Below are 20524 nucleotides of genomic sequence, written 5' to 3'. Positions count from 1 at the left end.
TTATACGCAGGTGGGAATAATATATACAGATATACAGATGAATATGAAACTGCATATTGCACAGGTCACAGTAGGAGGTACAGAGTAATAAATAAATAACTATGCATAAAGCAGAATATGTTTAAGTGTTGGCTCATGTTGTTGTGCTGATGTAATGCTGATGTTGACTCTTATCTCATCACTTACCTGATTTTACAAATGTGTGATCAGTATATACAATATGATGCTGTGTTATAGATGGGACTACCCAAAAGTATAAAAAGCATTTAAAATGAGCTTCACCTCAACAAGCTATAACATTAAAGTAATTTTTACATCAATAACTATTGGTCCGGTAATATAATGATATAACACTGACAGGGCCCATTCTGACAAATACATATTTTTACTTTTGATTCTTTGAGTACATTTTGTTGATAATGCTTTTGTAGGGAATGCAGAACCTTTACTTGTCATATTTCTGTAGTGAATTATCACTGTTATTTATTAAAGTAAATGATCTGAACACATCTCATCACTCACCTGACCAGATGGAAGATGAGGCGCTCCAGCGTGCTGAGGTGCGTCCTGCTGAGCTGGTCGATCACCGAATACACCCCGCGGATCACCTCCCGCTTGTCTGGCTGACCTGGGAAAACAAACACACCCTCAGACCGAGTAGCTTCTTCCCTTCTGATACTGATTCTCAGATGGATGAGCCTCCGGTCAAACAAACAACAGAGCCACTGAAGGAGCTGAATATAAGCTTACCCATGGCCCTGAGGAACTCCTCGTATAGCTCAAAGGTCATGAGAGGGCTGGGCAGGTCACGGAGCCACTGTTTGAGAACGCTGGCAATGACGTGGATGTTGTAGTCATCCAGGTTCACAACGCTCACATCTGGAACAAACAGATACGTTCAGGTGAATCAACTTCTCTGTTTGTGACTGTATATACTTTATTTAGAAGTAGCAGAAGACCTAGTAGTAGACAAGGTTATAATTCGTTTTTAGTTTATTTCAGTTTTGACTTTTCAATTTCATTTTAGTTTCAGTTTTTCAGAAAGGTTTAGTTTTTATATATTTAGTTTCGACCCAATCACAGTGTTTGTTTACAATAACTTCCGGGTAAAAAAAAAAAAAACTCCTGCGTCCCGCACATACAATTTAACAGTGCTGAGCAAAACATGGTCAAGGAACAACTGGGCATACTCTCATCTCATTCATCTAAAATACATGTTTGATGCTTTCATATGTAAACACTTTGACCTAATTTAAAGCAACACTGTACAGAAAATAAGCACAGCAGAGACGACAGATAGGTCAGACCTCCGTGTTGAACTATATATCTTTAAACATTACAGTTATGGCTTGAAAGGACATCAGAAATAAACAAGTTTGCTGACTTTACATATCTCTGCAATTCAAATCAACTGCAATTTGTCTACCCGGAAGCGATTTTTGTGTTAGCGCGACATTACAGTTTATTTAGAAGTAGTACAGAATACCTACTACTAGAATAGTAGTTGAAGTAGTAGAAGAAGAAAAAGAGGAAGTAGTAAAAGTAATAGTAGAGTCTTCGTCTTCTAGAGAATGAACATTAATTATATGAAAACACAGACGATGCACAGAGGATTTTAGGGTCAGTCTCACCTGTGTCCAGCCCCTGGCGGAGTTCTTTGATCTTATTGGTGGAGCCCGACTTCCTGTAGATTCCCTCCGTGTAGAGGCCGTGCATCTCGATGTAGTTGATGAGTTTCTCCACCAGCTGGGGAACCGTTCGCTCCTCGCTGGTTAGACGGGATAACTCCACGCCAAACTGCCGTGACGAAAGCTCCGGGTCGTACTAGTTGACACAAACACACATTACATTAAAGTCAGCCTACAACAAACTTAGAAACACGTTACATTAAAGCCTACTGTGTGTAACTTTGTCTGACCAGTGGACTGTGGCCCCTGTAATAACTACAGCATGATAAACTCACTTTGTAACTACTTCATATACTTGAGTGTATTGACTTGAGCATAGTTGCGTTTTATTTCTTTTAATGAGAAGTTTTATGTCTTCTTTACATATTACATACTCTACATACTGTATATATAAGGTACATATTTAACTTGAAAAAAGATGACACAGCAGAGTTTGCAACTGTAACTCATTAGAGACCTAAGGACTGAATATAATTTATTTTTTTGTTTGTTGACAAAACGTTTGTCAAAAAAGCAGCAATTATGGTCCTTTTTTACCAGGTTTTTTAAAGTTATTATTTAAGTTATTTCAAAATTTTTATTTTTAGGTTTACAGAGAACATATCTACGTATGAATAACTGTACAACAGAAACACTCAAATACGAGGCAGGAATCCTCATTTATTTACTCAGTTGGGTCACATAATCAAGTAGGCTAAAACTGAATAATTGCTTTGATTAGTGATAAATGATAACTGATGTGCTATGATATCCATATCTATTGTTGTCTTTTTGCATTTTAGCACCATTATGATATTACAGCATCCTGAAACAAGAAACCTTTAGATAAAAAAATCTCCTCCTACCTTTTTACTGCACTTGGTGGTCATCTTAGAGCAGCACTTTCTGTGACAGGCGTAGCGACACACTGCAGACAAAAGAACAACACAATCAGACTGATGGAACTTCTACAATCTCCACACATAAGCAACAACCGCTGCAGTCAGTCACAAGCTCAAAGACTAAAATGTAAACGTCGAGGCGGCAGAGAGTTTGGATGTGATGTCTGCTGCTCACGGAAAGTGCAGCTGGAGCTTATAACTAGATAGAAGATGGATTTATGAGGTTTAATCACATTTTTTAGACACTCAGGGAGACTGTGTGTGTATGTATATGTGTGTGTGTGTGTGTGTGTGTGTGTGTGTGTGTGTGTAAAGAGTAGGAAAGGATGTAATGTGCTGTGGAAAAACTACAGACGTTGACATGGGCGTGAGTGCCTGTGGGTAAGTGAGTTAGGAGAACATTAGGAATTGCTGGTGGTGTGTTTATCTGTGTGTGTGTGTGTGTGTGTGTGTGTGTGTGTCTCTGTGTGGGGAGGACTTTTTCCAGAGAATTACTCAACTTTGACTTTCACTGTCAATTAAACCTCATCATATATTGTCCCCTGATCAACCAGAAGTTGAAAAGAATTTAAAACTGAGGGGTTGTCTCTGTGTACAATAACCAGCTCCTTATTAAAAAGTGACTCAAATATAGCAACCATCCAGTAATGCGTCAAGTCCACGCATCACAACAATGTACAAGTACTGCATTTTCTGTCCTGTTTCTACTTGTTTGTCGATATTTATGGAGTATAAGGTCTAGCTGCAATCTTGCCAATCAATACTCATAGTTATTTCTTTGTGAGCTCTTTGTGTCACCAAAGAAGAGAGACGTATATATTTTTTGCAAATAAACCAACATACTGTAGCAGTGTGAAAGCAACCTAACTATCTATTTAAGTGTGTGTGTGTGTGTGTGTGTGTGTGTGTGTGTGTTTTTTGTGTCCAATCCTCACGTTTGCAGACGCAGGCTCGGTCCATCATCCAAATGAGGGAGGAGCAGTACTCGCAGTAGGTGGGGATGCTGTACTGTGTGGACTTGAAGATGTGGCCGTTGTGTTCTTCCACCTGCAGGGAGGCAGCAGAGACACCAGTCAGCTCGGCTGAAATCATTGCTATTATTCCAAACACTTTGTTGCAGTATACCATTCAATTTACAACTTACAATGTCGGTTTCCTTTTTCCTCGACTTCTTACGTTCACGTTTAGGAGCCTGAAAAGAGACAAATGTGTTACCTTGTGCATTTTGTTTATTTCTTGTGAGTGATGCACATGTCATTAATTGATATATATTGTATTTATATTATTTGCATTGCAAAGTGCAGTAAGTAAGTAAAACAGTACATAATGTTCCAGTGGCAAGCAGGGAAAATGAAAAAAGCCAACCATTGTTTCTTGAACAATTACGGTAAAAATGTAATTTAACAGGTAATTTCAATTTTAGATCCCCTTTAACTGCATTTTCCTCTAGCAAAACAATCTCTGGTCTCTTGTATAAGCTCTGCAGAGGAACAATGGACCCTAAATCTCTTGGGAAAATGATCAGAGATTGTCGAGAAGAAAATTCCATCTGCATTTGATAATAAACCTAAATACTTAATATTACCCGCAACCATTATTTGGAATTCAACCTGTAGTTTTTTTGTTAATGTCCTGACAGTATTTCTGTTCTTTTCATCCATCCAGTTTTTAACTTTCTCACCCTGCCGACATTTCCCTCCATGGGCTTGTACTCGGTCATAAACTCGTCCAGGAAGACCTTGAAGGTGTTGACCCACACCTTCACCGGCGATTCGCACCAGTCTCTCTGCTCCAGACGCATGGTCTTCTCCAGGATGTGCTCGAACAGGGCGTAGAGATCCTTGTAACGGATACTCTTCCCATCATCCATCTGGTGGTGAAGGCAAAGGAAGAAAAACATTCAGAATCAGCAGAACTCTTTGAGTTTCAAATGGAAAATTAATCCTCTAAAACAGTGGTTGTACACCCGGGGGAGTAGGAACCCCCAGGGGGGTCGCGAGATCATGTCTGGGGGGTCACCAGATGGTTGGGGAGAAAAAAATGAAATTACGTATTCTAGACTGGGGAATGGTGAGTTTGGTACATTTCATGTGGTATATTCAGGGCATCATTTGTAAATCAGCAGGTCCTGGAACACAGAAAGGGGTCTGAAGGTGGGTCAGGGAGAGAGAAAAAGTCACAAATGCATCAAAAGTCCACAGAGCCTGCAGCACATTGGACAATGCTAGGGGCTAGCTGCTAAAACTAAAACTGTAAAGCAAAGCATTATTTGTTCACGTTTTAATCAGAGCATTCACAGAAATCACTCAAAATTAGTAGGGGGAGGCGAGTAGACACCTGTTGCAGCTCTCTTTCTCTTGTTGTCGAGGGGGGTGGGGGGGTCGCGAACACCAACCATATTATTCCTTTCTGAAAAAATTGAGAACCACTGCTCTAAAACATCAGTAAACATTTAATACCCATCTATTTAAATTCAGAATATTTAGATATGCGGTGCGGTGCCTCAGTATGTCAGGGTCGCGTTATTATGGATCCCACGTAACTTCTAGGCAAGTCCCGCCCTACGAAGCAGGCCGATTGGTTGGGGTTAGGCATTGACCTTGAGTGGTTAAAGTTAGGATAGCCGATTGGTCAGGGGGATAGGACCTGAACAAATCGGGTTACGTTACCTAGCGTAAGCATGGACGCCTGGCCAATAGTAGCGTGTGAATGCTATTGAAGGGCGGGTCTTGCCTAGAAGTTGCATGGGTTCCACAATAACGCGTCAGGGTCAATTTAGTATACTTTAGTCCCAGCCTTCCCTGTCTCAACCTTCCTGATGCAGAGCTGAACAGAGATCCAGTGGTGCCTCAAGCAGCTGAGGACAAACGAGAAAAGAGAAAAGAGCAGCAAGGACTCACCGCCAGGGCAGTGGAGTAGGAGTTGAAGATGTTGATCCTGAACTCCCTCAGCGCTTTCTTGAAGACGACGTCCACCATGGTGTCCTTCTTACCGTCTTCAGACTCCAGGTCGGCGATCTGAAAGGACAAATGATTTTCAAGATAACAGCTCAGCTCATGGAAAAAAAAGCCTTGCTCAGCTCAGCAACTGTTTACCAAGACATCTTTTTAAAGTTTTCTTTATAGTGGACACTGTGCAATGAAACTCTACTGTAGAATGATTATTCCACCTCAAAATAAGGTGATAATGCATCTTCTTAGGCAATTTTAGCACACAAATATACAAAATATGAAGGTAATATACTATTTTGAATCTGATCATAGCATCATCTTACGTAGTAGTAGTTAGAAGTGTACACTGTTCACATGACAGACTCAGAGAGTGGCTGCATATTCTTCGAGTTACATTTACGACTTTTATACATTAATAATAACATTATCTGGATGACTGAGAGGATTTTATGAGTTTAATTTGATTTAATATGAAATTAATTTATTAGTGCTCAGCAGCTGTGTGATCTCAACAAGCAAACTTCTGTTAAGCTCAGTTGTGTTGGGGTGGTGTTGGAAATCTCACAGACATCTCAGAATCTCAAAACTGGGATGAATTAAACCACAATTATGTCCTTATAATTTGGGGGAACTGACCCTTTAAGATTTGGGGGTTCTATTGTAGGTGTAACAATAAAGGAGTGCACCTTTAAACTACGCATTCAAGATTATTTTGAACCCTGAGTTTCAGGTAATATGACGCAACACTCTTACAGGGCCGGCAGAAACTCACTATACTGTGAGCGCACACACTCGCACGCACGCACGCACTCTCCTCCGGCCGCAGGGAAGAGCGCCATAAAGAAAGGTGTGGATCACAAGTCTATTGGTGTGGGCTATTAGTAACCTTAGAGCCCCTGACCTGTGACTAGGGTCCAGTTCTGATTCCAACACACACACTCACAGACAGAGTGGGAGGGGACACTCACAAAAAAGACAGTTTATGACGATAAAGAGCTCTGTCATGCACTCAAGAGAGTAGATATGATATGTTTTTTTGTTGTTGTTGTTAATGTATGTGCCAACACAGTAGAGCAGGGAGCAGAGCATTCACAACTTTGCCTTGATGAACCTATTTCACTGCCTTTGCCTGCCCTGCCTCCAACACACACACACACACACACACACACACACACACACACACACACACACACAGGTTTGTCCTCTGACCTTCTTCATGAGGAAGTCGTTCATGCTGCGGTAGTCATGGGCCGAGCTGAGGATGTGCAGTGCGTCGTTTTGCCACTGGGCGGGTTCCAGAGCGATGCTGCTGATCTTCACACTGCGACGCCTCCTCATCTTAGGAGACGGCTCCTTGTTCTCCTTACTGTCCCTGACCCCCAGGGAGGGAGCTGCCTCCAAATCTGGACTGTGAGGAGGAGAAGAAGGGCGTTCTGGGAGGATGGACACAAACATGGAGAGATGGTGGATTACTAAAAATGATTCTTGTTAATCAAGAAACTTAAATCTGCATTAATTCTTCATAAATTGTATTTTACCTTATTAAATAATATTCTATGGTATACTGTATTGTGCTACTCATCATGACCGCTGACCTCGATGTGGAGGGTTAACCAAAACTAAAATATGTCTGCACAGGGACTTTGTATTTTACCATGTGTCTCTCCCGATTCGCTCCTGCTGGCCTGCTTCTCCCTCGACAGTTTTTTCTCGCCGTGCTTCGTCTTACTCCAGAATCGTATCCTTCCTCTCATCCTGCTAAATCACACAACACAATAAATTCATTTAATTTATTTAAGTATACACAAATGTCCAGCAAAAACCTGAGGAAAAGTCATGGAAGAAAAACATGTGATCTGAGTTATTTAGGTGGCCCAAGAAATGCGTCTCTATGTCACACTGCAGTTCCTAAACCACCACAGGTTCAATACGAGGTCAGCCAGCAAAAAACGGAACGGGTTGTTCTCTTTTTTCATGTGACACTGAACGTGTCAATTTTCTTTTGCTACAGAAATGTAAAAGCTGATTCAAATGTATTTCAAGACTGAAGTTATAAGGATGATTTTCGGTGTAAAAAGATGTAATTAGAGTAGACTCTCTGCGGATCTTACCTTCCATCCTGACTGGAGGTTTTCCTGAGCACCTCCACCTTGCCCAGGTCTCCTGAAGACATGGTCTTATGGATCTTCTTCTGGTCTTTGTGAGATGGCTGCAGAGCAGACAACGACAACAGGGTGAGAAAAATAATATAGTAACAGTTATTTCAAATCGGCTGAACAGGTTCTGAAACCATGTTTAGGGTTGAAAAAAGATGTTGGGGCTTTTGGCGACCGCCGCTCAGTTTCCTTGTAACACAAGTTACTCTATGTTTGTGCCTTATGGACAGAAATATTATATGTTATGTAATATGTTTATATAATTTGTTCTACAACAGAGTATAGAATGCATAGTTCCACATCACTGCAGTAAATGTTTGTAAATCATGTAAAAGGAATACATATTGAGGTTTCTGGTTCTAGTGATGCTACTAAATGCACTGATATAATAAATCTACCGGATCTAAAGAGATTGAGTGAAATCAGCAATATCACAGAGAATAACGCTGATGTAGAGATACTGAGAGAAAAACAGAAGCAATGCTTGCAAGATCCTGTTAGAAAACGACGATGTTAGTGAGAAGTCACTGTGCTGGAGAAATGCTCCGTCATGCAGGAGCAGCAGACGGCGTGCAGAGCAACACCAGGCGTGTTGTTGTGTTTTCAGGACAGGCCAAAAATATGAGAAGATCTTAATACACCCTTTTATGGAAAGATCTTCAGTCAGCTCTTCCTGTGAAAATCTCTGTTTATTGTTTCTTAAAGAGGAAGTAGATACAGGCATGTATTTGAATACATTTTGAGTTTTAACCTTTTAGTTTTCCTTCAAGTCAATTGCCACACTGTGAGACGTTTTCTTCTTCACCCGTTTATAGATTTTGATTCGATAAGGGTGCCAACAGCAGCAAACTAATCATTTGAGACTGTTGCCAGTGCTTTTAATGATGGAAAAGAAAAGCAGCCTCACCTAACAAATACCTTTTCATTCAGAACTGGTGCTAAAACATTAATCGCCAACAGTTCTGACAGACAATCATTTAGCTTGTTTATGCACCAAAAACACAAGATTTGCTGGTTCCAGCTTCTACAAAGCAAAGTCTAGCTGCTTTTGAAAAAATGTATATCATCATAAAGTGAAAATCTTATATATTATATATAATTGTTATAAAATAGTTTCAGTCCTTACAACATGGCATGTGTGTACTGAAGGAAAACTATGAGATTAAACTCCAAAGTGTTCCAAGTATCCCTTGATGAAAAGGGGAGTGGAGCCTAGAGGTGACAACGTTGGGCTGATTTTCTAACCAACAGCCACCAGAGCGACGTGCAAAGCGATTGACTACAGACCGGTCACGGTGACGGTCTGTTTGAGTGAAGTGGAGAGAACATCAGTCTGTTTGGTTTCAGAATGCAGCTAAGTAGTCAAACAGTCCAACAGGAGTGAACAGTACGGCGACAGTGGGGTTAGCAGTGTTAAAAGGCTCCGCCCCTGCCGCTCAGACAGCTCCACCTGAGAGGAAAGTGGTGGTGAAGGAGGGAGGGGGCCTGAGTGGACAGGAAAAAGTCGATTGCTCGGAGGCCAAGGGACCTCCGGAGAACCGGTGTTTTACCATCTCGGAGTCACTGTGACAGTCAGCCTCGGGGTGGGTGTGTGGGGGAGACAGGGAGGGGGGCAGCGTGTGGGAGTGGGCAGGGATGTAGTATTCATCGTCGTCGTCTGACTGGGTCGCCCCCTCAGAGTTACAGCGGGTGAGGAAGTCGGAGCGCGTCCGGGACATTCGCGCTTTCTTTTTGGGGCCGGGGCGGCCCACCTGCTTCCAGGCAACCACAGGAACATCAGGTCAGCCGCTAGTGTGTGTGTGTGTGTGTGTGTGTGTGTGTGTGTGTGTATGTGTGTGTGAATATGAGATCTTGAATTAACTGAACCTTAGTTGAGCCCTAATACTTCTCTTTTGTTAGGTAACGACTTCTTACATTTTGCAAAAAATGACCAATACTAGCTACAGATACTCAACTAAACAAAACAAATACATCTGTGTATACAGATATCAATAGAGATTAACTACATATATTGCATTTGATAAAACTTGATTTTCTTAGAGAAGAAATGGCCAGGAAGACAAGGTTGTTTGAAGCTCTGCACAGGGTTAGTTAAACATTTTTACAGGTTTATGTTCATATCTATACAGCATATTTCTATACAGCAATAGCATCTGTAAAAGTGTGTCTATGAAAGTGTATCTGTGCTTCTTTATTCTCTTCTTATTTATCAATCTGTTATGTAGATCTGCTGTATGTCTATGCTGGTTTGACTTCTGTACGTTTATTTTCTGTATATTTTAAGCACACAGAGCGGATGAGAAACCAGTTCATTTAAAATCCTTGTATGTGTGACCTTTGGTGGCAAATCAAAGTGAATCTGATTCCGAGGTTTTTAGCATTGAGTGGAATTCATTAGAGGTAAATATTAGAAATGGTAAAAAATATAAAACATTTTCCAGTTGTTTTACAATCTGAAATATACCCTCAACTTATAATGTCTCATGATTAATCGCACCTGATTAGTGTGCACACATGAACAAACCACTGTGTTAGCATTAACCATGTGTGTGTGTGTGTGTGTGTGTGTGTGTGTGATATGTAAAGGCCGTTTTATGGTTCTGCGGAGGCTCCACGCAGAGCTTTCGCCGTAGCCTACGTTAAGTGGCCTGATGTTTACACTTGTGCGCTGATGTGTGCTTCGAGCCGGCATGTGTGTGTGTGTGTGTGTGTGGGGAGTGTGTTAGAGCGAGGGAGAAGTGAGAGAGTGACGGTGATTAGCTTCGGAGCAAGTACCGACTCTAGAGTCATAGTGAGAGAAACAAAGCGTCCCCCCTGTGTTTTCTGACCAAGGTGGGAAATCTGTAGCAGGAAAAGTTAACCCTCTCTTTGATTTCATGTTGTTTATGGAGAAGGAGAACCAGGAAATGAGTCGGGGGGAAATGCAATGCTACCAAGCCACGGCCGAGCGACGTGCAGTTACATTTTTCGAGAGGTGCACGTCAGGCCACGGCGTAGGGTACGGCATAGACCCAGAGGGGTCTGCGGGGGTACGCCGTCGATTCGACGCAGAAGCATAAAACGGCCTTAAGGGAGCACGTGAGTGTGTTCTGTTCTGGGTGTCCTACCTCTCTGTTTCTGGATCCAGATTTAGAGTCGTCTCTGAACATGGCCAGAGATCTTTCCTGGTTCACCAAATCCTTATCTGACCTGCAACACAAAACCAGACATTTGTCGACTTGTCGACTTGTAATAGTAATTGCTGATTATATATATTTTTTTCTTCTCTTCCTTAGCTGAGATTCCTTCTATAAGCCCCTAGTGGTTTTCTTAATCTCACCTGCACAATCTTTATTTTATTACTTTATTTTCTTGTGTTACTGTTACTGTATTGATTTTATTGTGCAAAATAAACAAACACAAAACAAGGCATTAAAAGTTTTGCAAAATCCCAAATCTACATTACAGATCTACAATTTTTTTTACATTCAACTGTTGCTTCTGCAGAAAGATCTAATTTCTCCAGTTGTGGCAGATAGTCATGTTTTCACTTCACACATCTTAAGACATTATACTTTTTTTGAAAATGTATGATCACCAGCCTCAAAGCAATGCTACTACAGTATAATTAGCTGTTTAGTTTAGTTTATAAGTTTATTTGATTAGGACAATGCACATTAATCAACATTTCTGTAAACAGTTTTAGCCAGTCGGCTAATTTTCAACTGTAGTCCTAATTACCTAGCTCAGCTGCTTTTAATCTTTACAATATATCCTATTCACGGATAGGATTCCAATGTTATAATGTTATAAAAGCAGATTTGGCACACTATGTTAACGACAATACTAATAAACAAAAAAATCCTGAAGGTAGAATTGTGTGGCTTCCCTGACCTGCAGTCTTTTCCTTCAGTATAAAGGTCCACTTACTTGGAGAAGGGCAGCTTGCGCCTGGGTGGGGAGAACACAGCGTTGGGGGATTTCTCCACCATGTTCACAATCACAGTCTGGCCTGAGCTCTTCTTCTGAGCTTTTGGTGGTTTGGTGTCCAGGATCGGGCTGGGAGCCTCCTGTGCCGGCCGGATCGCCTTCCTCTCCGGCTGACTGGGGGGGACAGCGGGAACACTGGACGTTGGCCCCAGGAGGATCTGGATGTCCACCTCCGAGGAACAAATCCCTGATTCTGGACTTGATCCATGGGCCGTTGAATATCGGACCTCAGAAGACTTGTCCACTTCAAATACATCACTTTCAGTCTGGATAGCAAACCCATGAGGCTGTTCCATCTCTGATACCACGTCAGAGCCTGCAACAGGCGTCATTTGGGAACCGGATGATGCTGCTCCAGTTTCAGAAGCTCCTTCTAGGGTTTGGGCTGCCAGCAGCCCCTCCTCCTCCACAGGACTCTCCTTCTGCATACTGATCAACACCACTACAGGCCTCCGAGACGCGGACTCCCTTCTCTCTCTGTAAGACTTGCGGGGGCTTTCGAATTTTGGTTCATGAACTGGACTTTGGTCGGAAGCAATATAAAACGTTGCCCTCGGACCCTCCGCCTTGTTTGGAGGCTCCATCGCAGGCTTTTCGTTAAAGTTTGAATCCCTCAGCCCCTCGTGTAGTTGGGTATCCGCTATTTGGGGATGTTCTTGAGGTCCAGTCGACTGGGAAGCAAAACCTCCAGAGCCTTCAGTCTCCATGTCTTCCACACTGAGCAGTTCAAAACTGCCATGACTGGCTGGAGATCCCCGGGGTGAATGTCTGTGAGGGTCTTCCAGCTGACAGGTGCTGCTGTCTGGGACGGAGTCTTCTTGCAGGCTGGTGCTTCGGACCTTGAGAAGCTTTAAGCTGAACTGAGCCTGCTCCAGCTCTCTCATCCGTCTGCTCTCGCGTTTTGACCGGTTCTTATGGCTCGTCTCGTCTGTGCTCCTAGTTCGCTCTGAGTCCTCTTCTTTTTCTATCTCTCCCACATCTAACAGAGCAGGCTTAGAGTCTTCACACAGTTCTACAGAGAGATCCTGGACAAAACCTTCCTGTCCTGATGAGGTGAGGTCCTCCATGGTTCCTGCATCCATCTCTGCTGCTGGTGGACTCTCTTGTCTTTCATGCTGCTTCTTCGCCTCACTGAACCTGAAGACAATGTTAGTGAATAATACAAAAGTGTAATCAACACCAGTCTCCATTCAAAGCAGGCAGACAAAAAACATATAGCACCTTTTTTAGTTTCTACAGACTTTCACTTAAACCTGATTTTTTTGGCCACTTGGGGGAAACAACTGTAAACGCATGACATAGCATTTAATTCTGAGTCATGTGTCTGGACATTTGATGAAAGTTCAATATTGACTCCTTTGGCTCGGTTTTTGGTTTCTACCCACTTCTGAGGGAAAAATCTGTCTTTTTAGCTGCTAAATGCTCCACTATGTTCATCAGCTAGTGGCTAACTGTGTCTGTCTGCTGCTGAGCAGGTTGTATACAGTGAGTTTTTAGAGCTTTTTCACTGAAGACAGTTGATGGCTGTGGCTGAAAATCTAACAAAAGTTGTCCTGTTTCATGTTGCACGAAGATGCTGATCACAATTTTATAACAGCAAACCACGTCGTCCTGCACCAAGCAAAGCTCAGAATATGCTTCAATAAATAAATAAATAAAAATGGGGAAAAGTGCACACAAGAGCTGCTGATTGTGCACCACAGCCCCTTAAAGTAAGTAAAAGAAACCACACCCTCAAACTACAATGTTTGCGACACAATATTTTTTAAATCAAAATTACACCTATATTTTTGATTGTTTTTCTAATCCAATTTTCTAAATTGCTGATGTCTGATGAAGTCCATAATTTAAATGTGTTTTGGATAAACACTGCTGACAGAAGGCAGGAATGCAGCCTTTTCTTTCACACAATTCCATCGTCCTATGCACTTGTCTACCAGGCAGCTGTGCATTAAATAAATAATAAATCTAATCTGATTTTCACCCATTATTGTAACTGAAGTAGGGCTTAACGATTTGGAGAAAAAATCTAACTCCGATTTTCCTGCCAGATGTTGCGATTACAATTCGATTTGTGATATTTTATTTATCTACATATTGCACCTTCTACGATCATGTTAAATAAAGGAATACAAAATAAATGAAAAATACACTGAAAATTGGACATTTCTGTAAACAATCTGTCCCAGCATTTACTTTAGGAAAAAACAGTAAATATAATAATGAAAAGAGGAATACATTTTTTTAAATCAAATGTTACACCAAACATTCAACTAAATATTTCACATGCAATAATCACGGTCTACACCATTAGCTAATTGCATTCTTTCAAATTGCGATTTCGATTTGATAACGATTAATCGCTCAGCCCTAAACTGAAGTTGTTGCAGATAACTTTCATTCACCTGAGCCGAGCTAGGTGTCCCCTGCCCATCGCCTGTAGCTGCGTCACAGTCCTGTACGCCCGACAGTAGCGGCTCCTCTCCCTGAATCCTCTCCAGGCTGTTTGAACCGTTACAGCTGCCAAAGATCTGCGATGACAGTAATGTCTCCAGCTCCTCTGTATGACGATGGCAGAGTCCCGCCGCTGCAGGAACCTCCTGCGCTCCCTGTAGCTCCTCCAGGCTGCCTGCAGACACACCGCCGCCTCTTCCTCGTCACCCGAGTCCATGGTGGACTCTTTGAGAAGGCACGATCGCCACCATCGCTACAGAAAGACAGAAAGAGAAAATGTGTAAAAAGGTAGTAGATCAAAATCTTGTTTTGCTTTTCTTTAAAGTGCTCATATTATGCTCATTTTCAGGTTCATAATTGTATTTAGGTTATACCAGAATAGGTTTACATGGTATAATTTTCAAAAAACATCATATTTTTTGTTGTACTACACATTGCTGCAGCTCCTCTTTTCACCCTGTGTGTTGAGCTCTCTGATTTAGCTACAGAGTGAGACATCTCACTTCTGTTCCATCTTTGTTGGGAGTCACACATGCGCAGTAGCTAGGTAGGGACTACTAGCCAGTCAGAAGCAGAGTATGAGGGCGTGCCATGCTAGCAGCTAGGCGAGCATTATAACGTCTGTTACAAAGTGACGCACGTTCGTCACGGAAGTAAAGGCTGGACTACAATAGAGCTGTTTGGAGCAGTTTGTGAACAGTGTTTTCTGTTGGAGATGGTAAGTCCCTTTGGGGTGGACTTTGGGCTTTTTCACTTTGTAAACCTATAACGTGCACAAAAAAGATATATAACACAATAAAGGAAAGGGAAAAATCCAAAAAGCATAATATGAGAAAGATTTGACCAAAAACATGCCTATTTACTGATTTTCCCTTTTAGTTTTGATATATTTGAAAACTTTGGGCAGCAAATATTGATTTTTTTTAAGAGGAAATGGTTTTATTCCCCCTTTCTGACCCTCTAAAAACACCTCACTTCCTGTTGGGTTGCCCTGAAACCTTTTTTAGGCAAGACCCAAAAAAGAAACAGAAGTTTGAGGAATTTGATATTTCTGTTATTCATGGCATGCTACAGCATGAAGAACCGATCTGAAAAACATCACTGGAACTTTTGACGAACTCAAACAGGCTAAAAACACCGTGCATCATTTCGGTTAGAGCCCGGAATAACTCAGTTTTCTTCTGATTCAGAAATGTATTAAATGACAGATTGTATTCCTGCCGCGTGCAAACAGAAACTTTATCAGCAAGCTACTGAAAACATGTTTAACTCTTGATTTCTGACTAACTTTCCTAATTAAAAGCACACTGTATGTGACATTTCAGATACTAATTTTCAGTCTTGAAATAACAATTATGAGACCTCAAATAGATTGAAGCTCGTCGTTTACAGCATATGTTTCACTAAACGTTATCTGTGCTGTTATCTGTGCTTCATTGGCTCCTGTTCACTGTTTCACTGTTTCTGGACCGAGCGGGTTTGTTTTCTTTCAGGCTGACAAAGATTTGGACAGCCCCTCTCTGAGGACTCCAGGAAAAACATGCCGACAGTGGCCTGAATGCTGTGTTTTCTTCTTCCGTCAATCCTTTCACCGTTTGCTTTCTTTCACTCTCTCCCTCCCTCTGTCTCTCTTTCTTATCTCCTCAGATATATAAGAGTATGGGTCTGTAGTGTAACAACATATATTGTCTTTTCATTCTCAGAATTACTGATTTAAATAACCAAAGGGTGAATAAAAACCCTTTTGTTTGTATTAACAAGCTTGACTTGATTAAGTAGCTCTGTTTTAAATACTTAAATATCCAGTTTGGAACATTTTATATTTCTTAAATTAAATTGTTTTCAGTCAGAAGTGATTAATCATTTTGTCACCCAACACAATCAGTCACCTCCTGCCCTTAAAGCTTTAGTGCTCAACTTTCTGATATTAATGAATGGGGCGCGCGATCACAGAAGGCTTGTATCATGTGGACGCGGCGACAGTTTTGTTGTCATTACTTAGAATTCCTCATGGGGGGCGACAGAAACTACACACTATAGCTTTAAGGAGTCACTCCAGGCTGAAAAGAACGGTTTTGTTGCACCTGTCACCATACCCAAACATCACTGCAGCAAGAAGAGAATGTAATATGTTATATCTTTAATATGTTTTTTTATTTATTATTATTAGTTATCATCATATCATTATCATATCATTATTTTAGTTATCATGTTGTTCCAATATCCTCTGACATGTTTCAAATGCTAGAAATCTCATTTTGGAATGAAAGCCAATCCCTCAAGAAGACATATATGAACTTAATATTACAGAATAAGAGTAATATATGACTAAATAACTAGAGTAATGAGTGGAAACTGTTGTAATAGCATAAATGGGTATCATCTCTAATCGGGAGGCTATATTTAGAGAATCCTGTATATGTGGAGTAAATGCACCACTATTAATCACTTAACGTCGAAACAGTCTAAGGGTAAGTAGCTTAATGGACTATGGAAACTCTTCCTAAAATGTTGGGAGGCAGACACTTGGCTGTGCAGGACTGTTAAATTGATTCCTGATGCACTTACAGCAATCATTTTATAGCTGATCATAATTTGTTATATTGTTTTGACTGCATGGACGAGACTGAAGGAATGGGGATGTAGAATTACTTTAGCCTGGAAATCCAGACCCAAATCCAAAAGATTAAGGGTCTGGCTATGAGTAATGAAAATGGCCCAACTCGAGGGGCGGCACCAAGCATGCATTTGAAAATATCACTGCATGCAACTGGACTACGTACTAGCGAACATTGGTACACTACGACCAGTGTTTACTGACTGATTCCGGACTTCAACGTCGCAGCGCAGTCGTCATCTGTTTAGCTCGCCTCTGACCCGCCTATATCAGATACACCGATGTGATTGGTGCAGCTCGGCTCCAAGGGCATAGTTAATGAGCATCATTACTCATTGCCAGAGTGACTCGCTGAGCAAATTCAAATTGTGCTATCGTGAGAACTCTGGATTTCCACGGTAGAATTACTCAACATTACAACCTCTTAGGCTGAAAACAACTTATTCCCACCACATCTCACCTGTATGACAAAGGCGGCTCTCCTCATGTCAACAAAGTGCTTCCTCTCCAGGACGGCCCTGAAGCGGCGTTGCAGCGTGACGATCCGCCGCAGGACTTCCTGGTGGAGGAGGGTCTGAAGACGCTGACGCTCCACCTCCCGCAGGAACACCTGCATCACACAGGAACATTTAAATAAGCATGGTACTGCAGCAGAAAAGATGGTACACCAAAGATAAATCTACAATCCGTACCGTGGTGTTGCCCACTTGATACCCAGCAGGTGGGAGGTGGATCCGTCTGAAAAACTCCCTGATGCCTGACTTGGTTGGGCTCGTGCCTCGAGGCAGAAGCACATGAAAGTGATGCACAAAGTCCTGCAACATGGTGTATGTGTGGTCAGTAAAGCAGTTTTAGATATGCATGAAAAGATACATACAAAGCAACAATAAAATGGCCTTTCAAACATGGAAATAAAAATGCTTACTATGCTAACAAACTGCCCAAATCTACAAATAAACAATACGTAACTAGAGCTGAAACTAACGGTTATTTTCATAATCGATTAATCTGCCGATATTTTTCTCTATTAATCTAATGGATTGTTTAGTCTATAAAAAATATCCATCCTAGTTTCTCAAAGTCCAAGGTCTTGTCTTTAAATGTCTCGTTTTGTCCAAAACCCAAATGATAATCAGTATAATATGATATAAACAAAAAAGAGATGGGAATCTCTGTATTTAAGAGGCTGAAAACGGCTGTTTCTGCCATTTCTGCATGAAAAAAATACCTCAACAAATAACCAATTATCAAAATAGTTGAAGATTATTTTTCTATCAGTCTACTAATGAATTTGTCAGCTAATCGTTGCAGCTCAATATGTAAGCCTAATATGGCATTGGCTAATAGATCAGCTGCAGCAGGAGAGGATTACCTGGAAGGTATACTTGATGCTGTATCCTGATTGTCGGATCCGGACGGTTTCCAGCATACCTGTGTATCTGAGCTGTCTGAGCACCAGGCTGTCGTTAAAACGCAACGGCAGCTGACGGAGACAGAGAGAGAGAGAGAGACAGAGAGAGAGAGAGAAAGAGAGACACAGGGTGAATATAATGAAACGGGAGTCAGCAGTCAGTTGTTAAATACATCTTCTCTTAAGTGCAGCAGGAATTACCTTCTCAGCGTTGGAGCGAATACATTTGACAAAGTACGGCTCCGATTGATCAAGAGTCTCCATCAGCTTATTGAGGGATGCCTGCACACACACAAACACAAACCGGTAATGTCACATCCTCATTTAACGTAAAGACAAAGGCAGTGGTGGAAAGTAACATAGAACCATTACTAAAACACTGTACTTAAGTACAATGTTGACGTACTTGTACTTTACTTGAGAATTTCCATTTTATGTACATCAATCTATCAATTAGTATAATACATATAATAAACATGATTCTGAAATGGGGCCATTCTGCATAATGAATACTTTTACTTTTGATACTTGAAGTATATTTTGATACCAATATTTTTGTACTTTAACTTCAGTAAAATCTTGGATGGAGTATTTCATCACTGTGGTATTGTTACTTTTACTTAAGATAAAGATCTGATTACTACTTCTAACACTGGAAAAATGCCACTTTTATGTTACAAAATAAGACATTTATGATTCAATATTGAAATCTTTATCGCCATTTCAGAATAGTTGACAAGAATTTGTATAAAGTAATGTTAATCACATCATAATTACTGCTTTTATTCAGGCGATAATATGTATTAAATGCATTAAGTAGTGTTTCAATATGATATTCTTGTACACTTTAATGCCAGTTTATATTCATTATCTGCTGTTGCTGTGGCTGAGTCCCTAATGTTGTTGTAATCCACTGATCTTCCAGCAGGGGGGGACGGCAGCACTGACCTGGAACTGTGCGCTGATGCTGGGCGGTTTCTTCTTCTTGTGCAGGTGGAGCAGAGACTTGGTGATGCGGTCGTGGAGCGTCACGCTGCTCAGGTAACGCAGAGACTTCACGTCCAACAAGTGCTGCATTCACAAAACCAGATAATATAAGAAGCTGTGTCTGTGAGCTGATAACTGTTTTATCAATCGGTCTTTAATAACCGTTTCTGAAGATGTTGTCATGTTGTGACGTGTTTGTGTCTTACCTTGGGAAGGCTCGGCTTGCTTTTGACGTTTTTGTTCCTCCTACAGGTGAGAAATATAGTTTTTATGAAAAGATATTAAAATAAAAATTCAGGGTATGAAATTACCATTTAAAAGTTACATTCATCAAGTTGGGCTAATTTTTGCAGACAATTTTTTTAAATGGATAGGGGGGAACTAGAGATACCCCCCATTTTAGTCCACATATGTTTCTTCCAGGGCCGGCCCAAGACTTTTGGGGGCCCTAAGCAGGATTTGGTTTGGGGACTCTCCACATTGTAATGTGTCGCCACTGCACTTGGCACTAAACCAACTTCTGTATTGTAAATATTAGTTTAAGCACTCATAATGTACAAATAAGCATTTAAAGACTAATGTGAGACCAATTAGCAGCAACACTATCTTTAAATAGACCGGCTCTGTTATAAGCTCAATTGTGAGACATTTCAAGTGCTCTTGAGGGCCCTAAGCAGCCGCTTAGTTCGCTTCGGGCCGGCTTTCTTCCTCTGAATACAGTGGCTATACTACACAACCCAAAAAGCAAATGGAAAGCTGGAATCCTGGATCGGCTATTTCTCATGCTCGTTTCCACTTCTACCAGCTAATAGAGGTAAGTACACGTTGCTGAAAGGGTGTGACAGGGTACATATGCTGGGGGGAAACTCCTAAAAAAGGGAAAAAACTAATTCCTATATCAGGACTAATATTAGACCCTGAGTGATACACACATTTTCATATTATGATTTTGAATTCATCAGTTCAGACCAACAGATTCGGTTTTTAAATCAAATTAATAGCAAAATACTGGAGTGAGTGTGAGTGTGAGTGTGTGTGTGTGTGTGTGTGTGTGTGTGTGTGTGTGTGTGTGTGTGTCACTCACAGTAGGATGCCCTGAGCTCTCTCCAGGAGCTTGCTGCTGGTCGAGTTGAGGAAGATCCCGTCTTCTTCCAGGGCGGGACTTCCTGTCGAGGACACGCGACCAGACCTGGAGCTGCGACCGTTACAGCCGACACCATACCCATCCCTACATGAGGCAGGGGGAGGGAAGGAGAGAGATGGAGTGATATTCAGTTAGGTTCCGCAGGACTAATTTGAGACAATGTTAATATCAGAAATACTGTTTATTGCAGTGTAACATTTCATTTTTTTTAAGATTATTTTTTTGGGGCTTTTCCCTTTATTGGACAGTGACAGTGGATAGACAGG

The 20524-nt window shown here is 41.3% G+C and overlaps 1 protein-coding gene and 1 long non-coding RNA gene across 17 annotated transcripts in view; one reads left to right on the top strand and one right to left on the bottom strand.

Moving 5' to 3' along the window:
* The window catches only part of LOC116060310 (unconventional myosin-IXAa-like), a 156805-nt gene that overhangs the window by 9087 nt on the left and 127194 nt on the right, over positions 1-20524 (bottom strand). For 9 of the 16 annotated variants that reach the window (XM_036003267.1, XM_036003271.1, XM_036003268.1 and 6 more), the window contains 22 exons: positions 20199-20342; positions 19321-19360; positions 19076-19198; positions 18329-18409; positions 18089-18199; positions 17409-17531; positions 17177-17326; positions 14051-14352; positions 11586-12782; positions 10784-10865; positions 9227-9430; positions 7632-7729; positions 7175-7278; positions 6730-6953; positions 5470-5586; positions 4251-4439; positions 3714-3761; positions 3505-3616; positions 2534-2595; positions 1632-1824; positions 751-879; positions 523-628 (listed from right to left, as the gene is read on the bottom strand). In XM_036003267.1, coding sequence (XP_035859160.1) covers positions 523-628; positions 751-879; positions 1632-1824; positions 2534-2595; positions 3505-3616; positions 3714-3761; positions 4251-4439; positions 5470-5586; positions 6730-6953; positions 7175-7278; positions 7632-7729; positions 9227-9430; positions 10784-10865; positions 11586-12782; positions 14051-14352; positions 17177-17326; positions 17409-17531; positions 18089-18199; positions 18329-18409; positions 19076-19198; positions 19321-19360; positions 20199-20342 — 3939 coding nt within the window. Of the gene's footprint in view, positions 1-522; positions 629-750; positions 880-1631; positions 1825-2533; positions 2596-3504; positions 3617-3713; positions 3762-4250; positions 4440-5469; positions 5587-6729; positions 6954-7174; positions 7279-7631; positions 7751-9226; positions 9431-10783; positions 10866-11585; positions 12783-14050; positions 14353-17176; positions 17327-17408; positions 17532-18088; positions 18200-18328; positions 18410-19075; positions 19199-19320; positions 19361-20198; positions 20343-20524 lie in introns of all 16 variants that reach the window. The other 7 variants (XM_036003269.1, XM_036003270.1, XM_031313817.2 and 4 more) reach the window with 7 other exon arrangements.
* Positions 4364-7087, top strand: LOC116060315. Its single transcript, XR_004107481.1, has 3 exons — positions 4364-4445; positions 5394-5577; positions 6716-7087. It is a non-coding gene; the product is annotated as an uncharacterized LOC116060315 (long non-coding RNA).

The sequence above is a fragment of the Sander lucioperca genome, chromosome 7, assembly GCF_008315115.2.
Source record: "Sander lucioperca isolate FBNREF2018 chromosome 7, SLUC_FBN_1.2, whole genome shotgun sequence".
Lineage (NCBI taxonomy): Eukaryota > Metazoa > Chordata > Actinopteri > Perciformes > Percidae > Sander > Sander lucioperca.
This window is presented reverse-complemented; position numbering and strand designations above follow the sequence as displayed.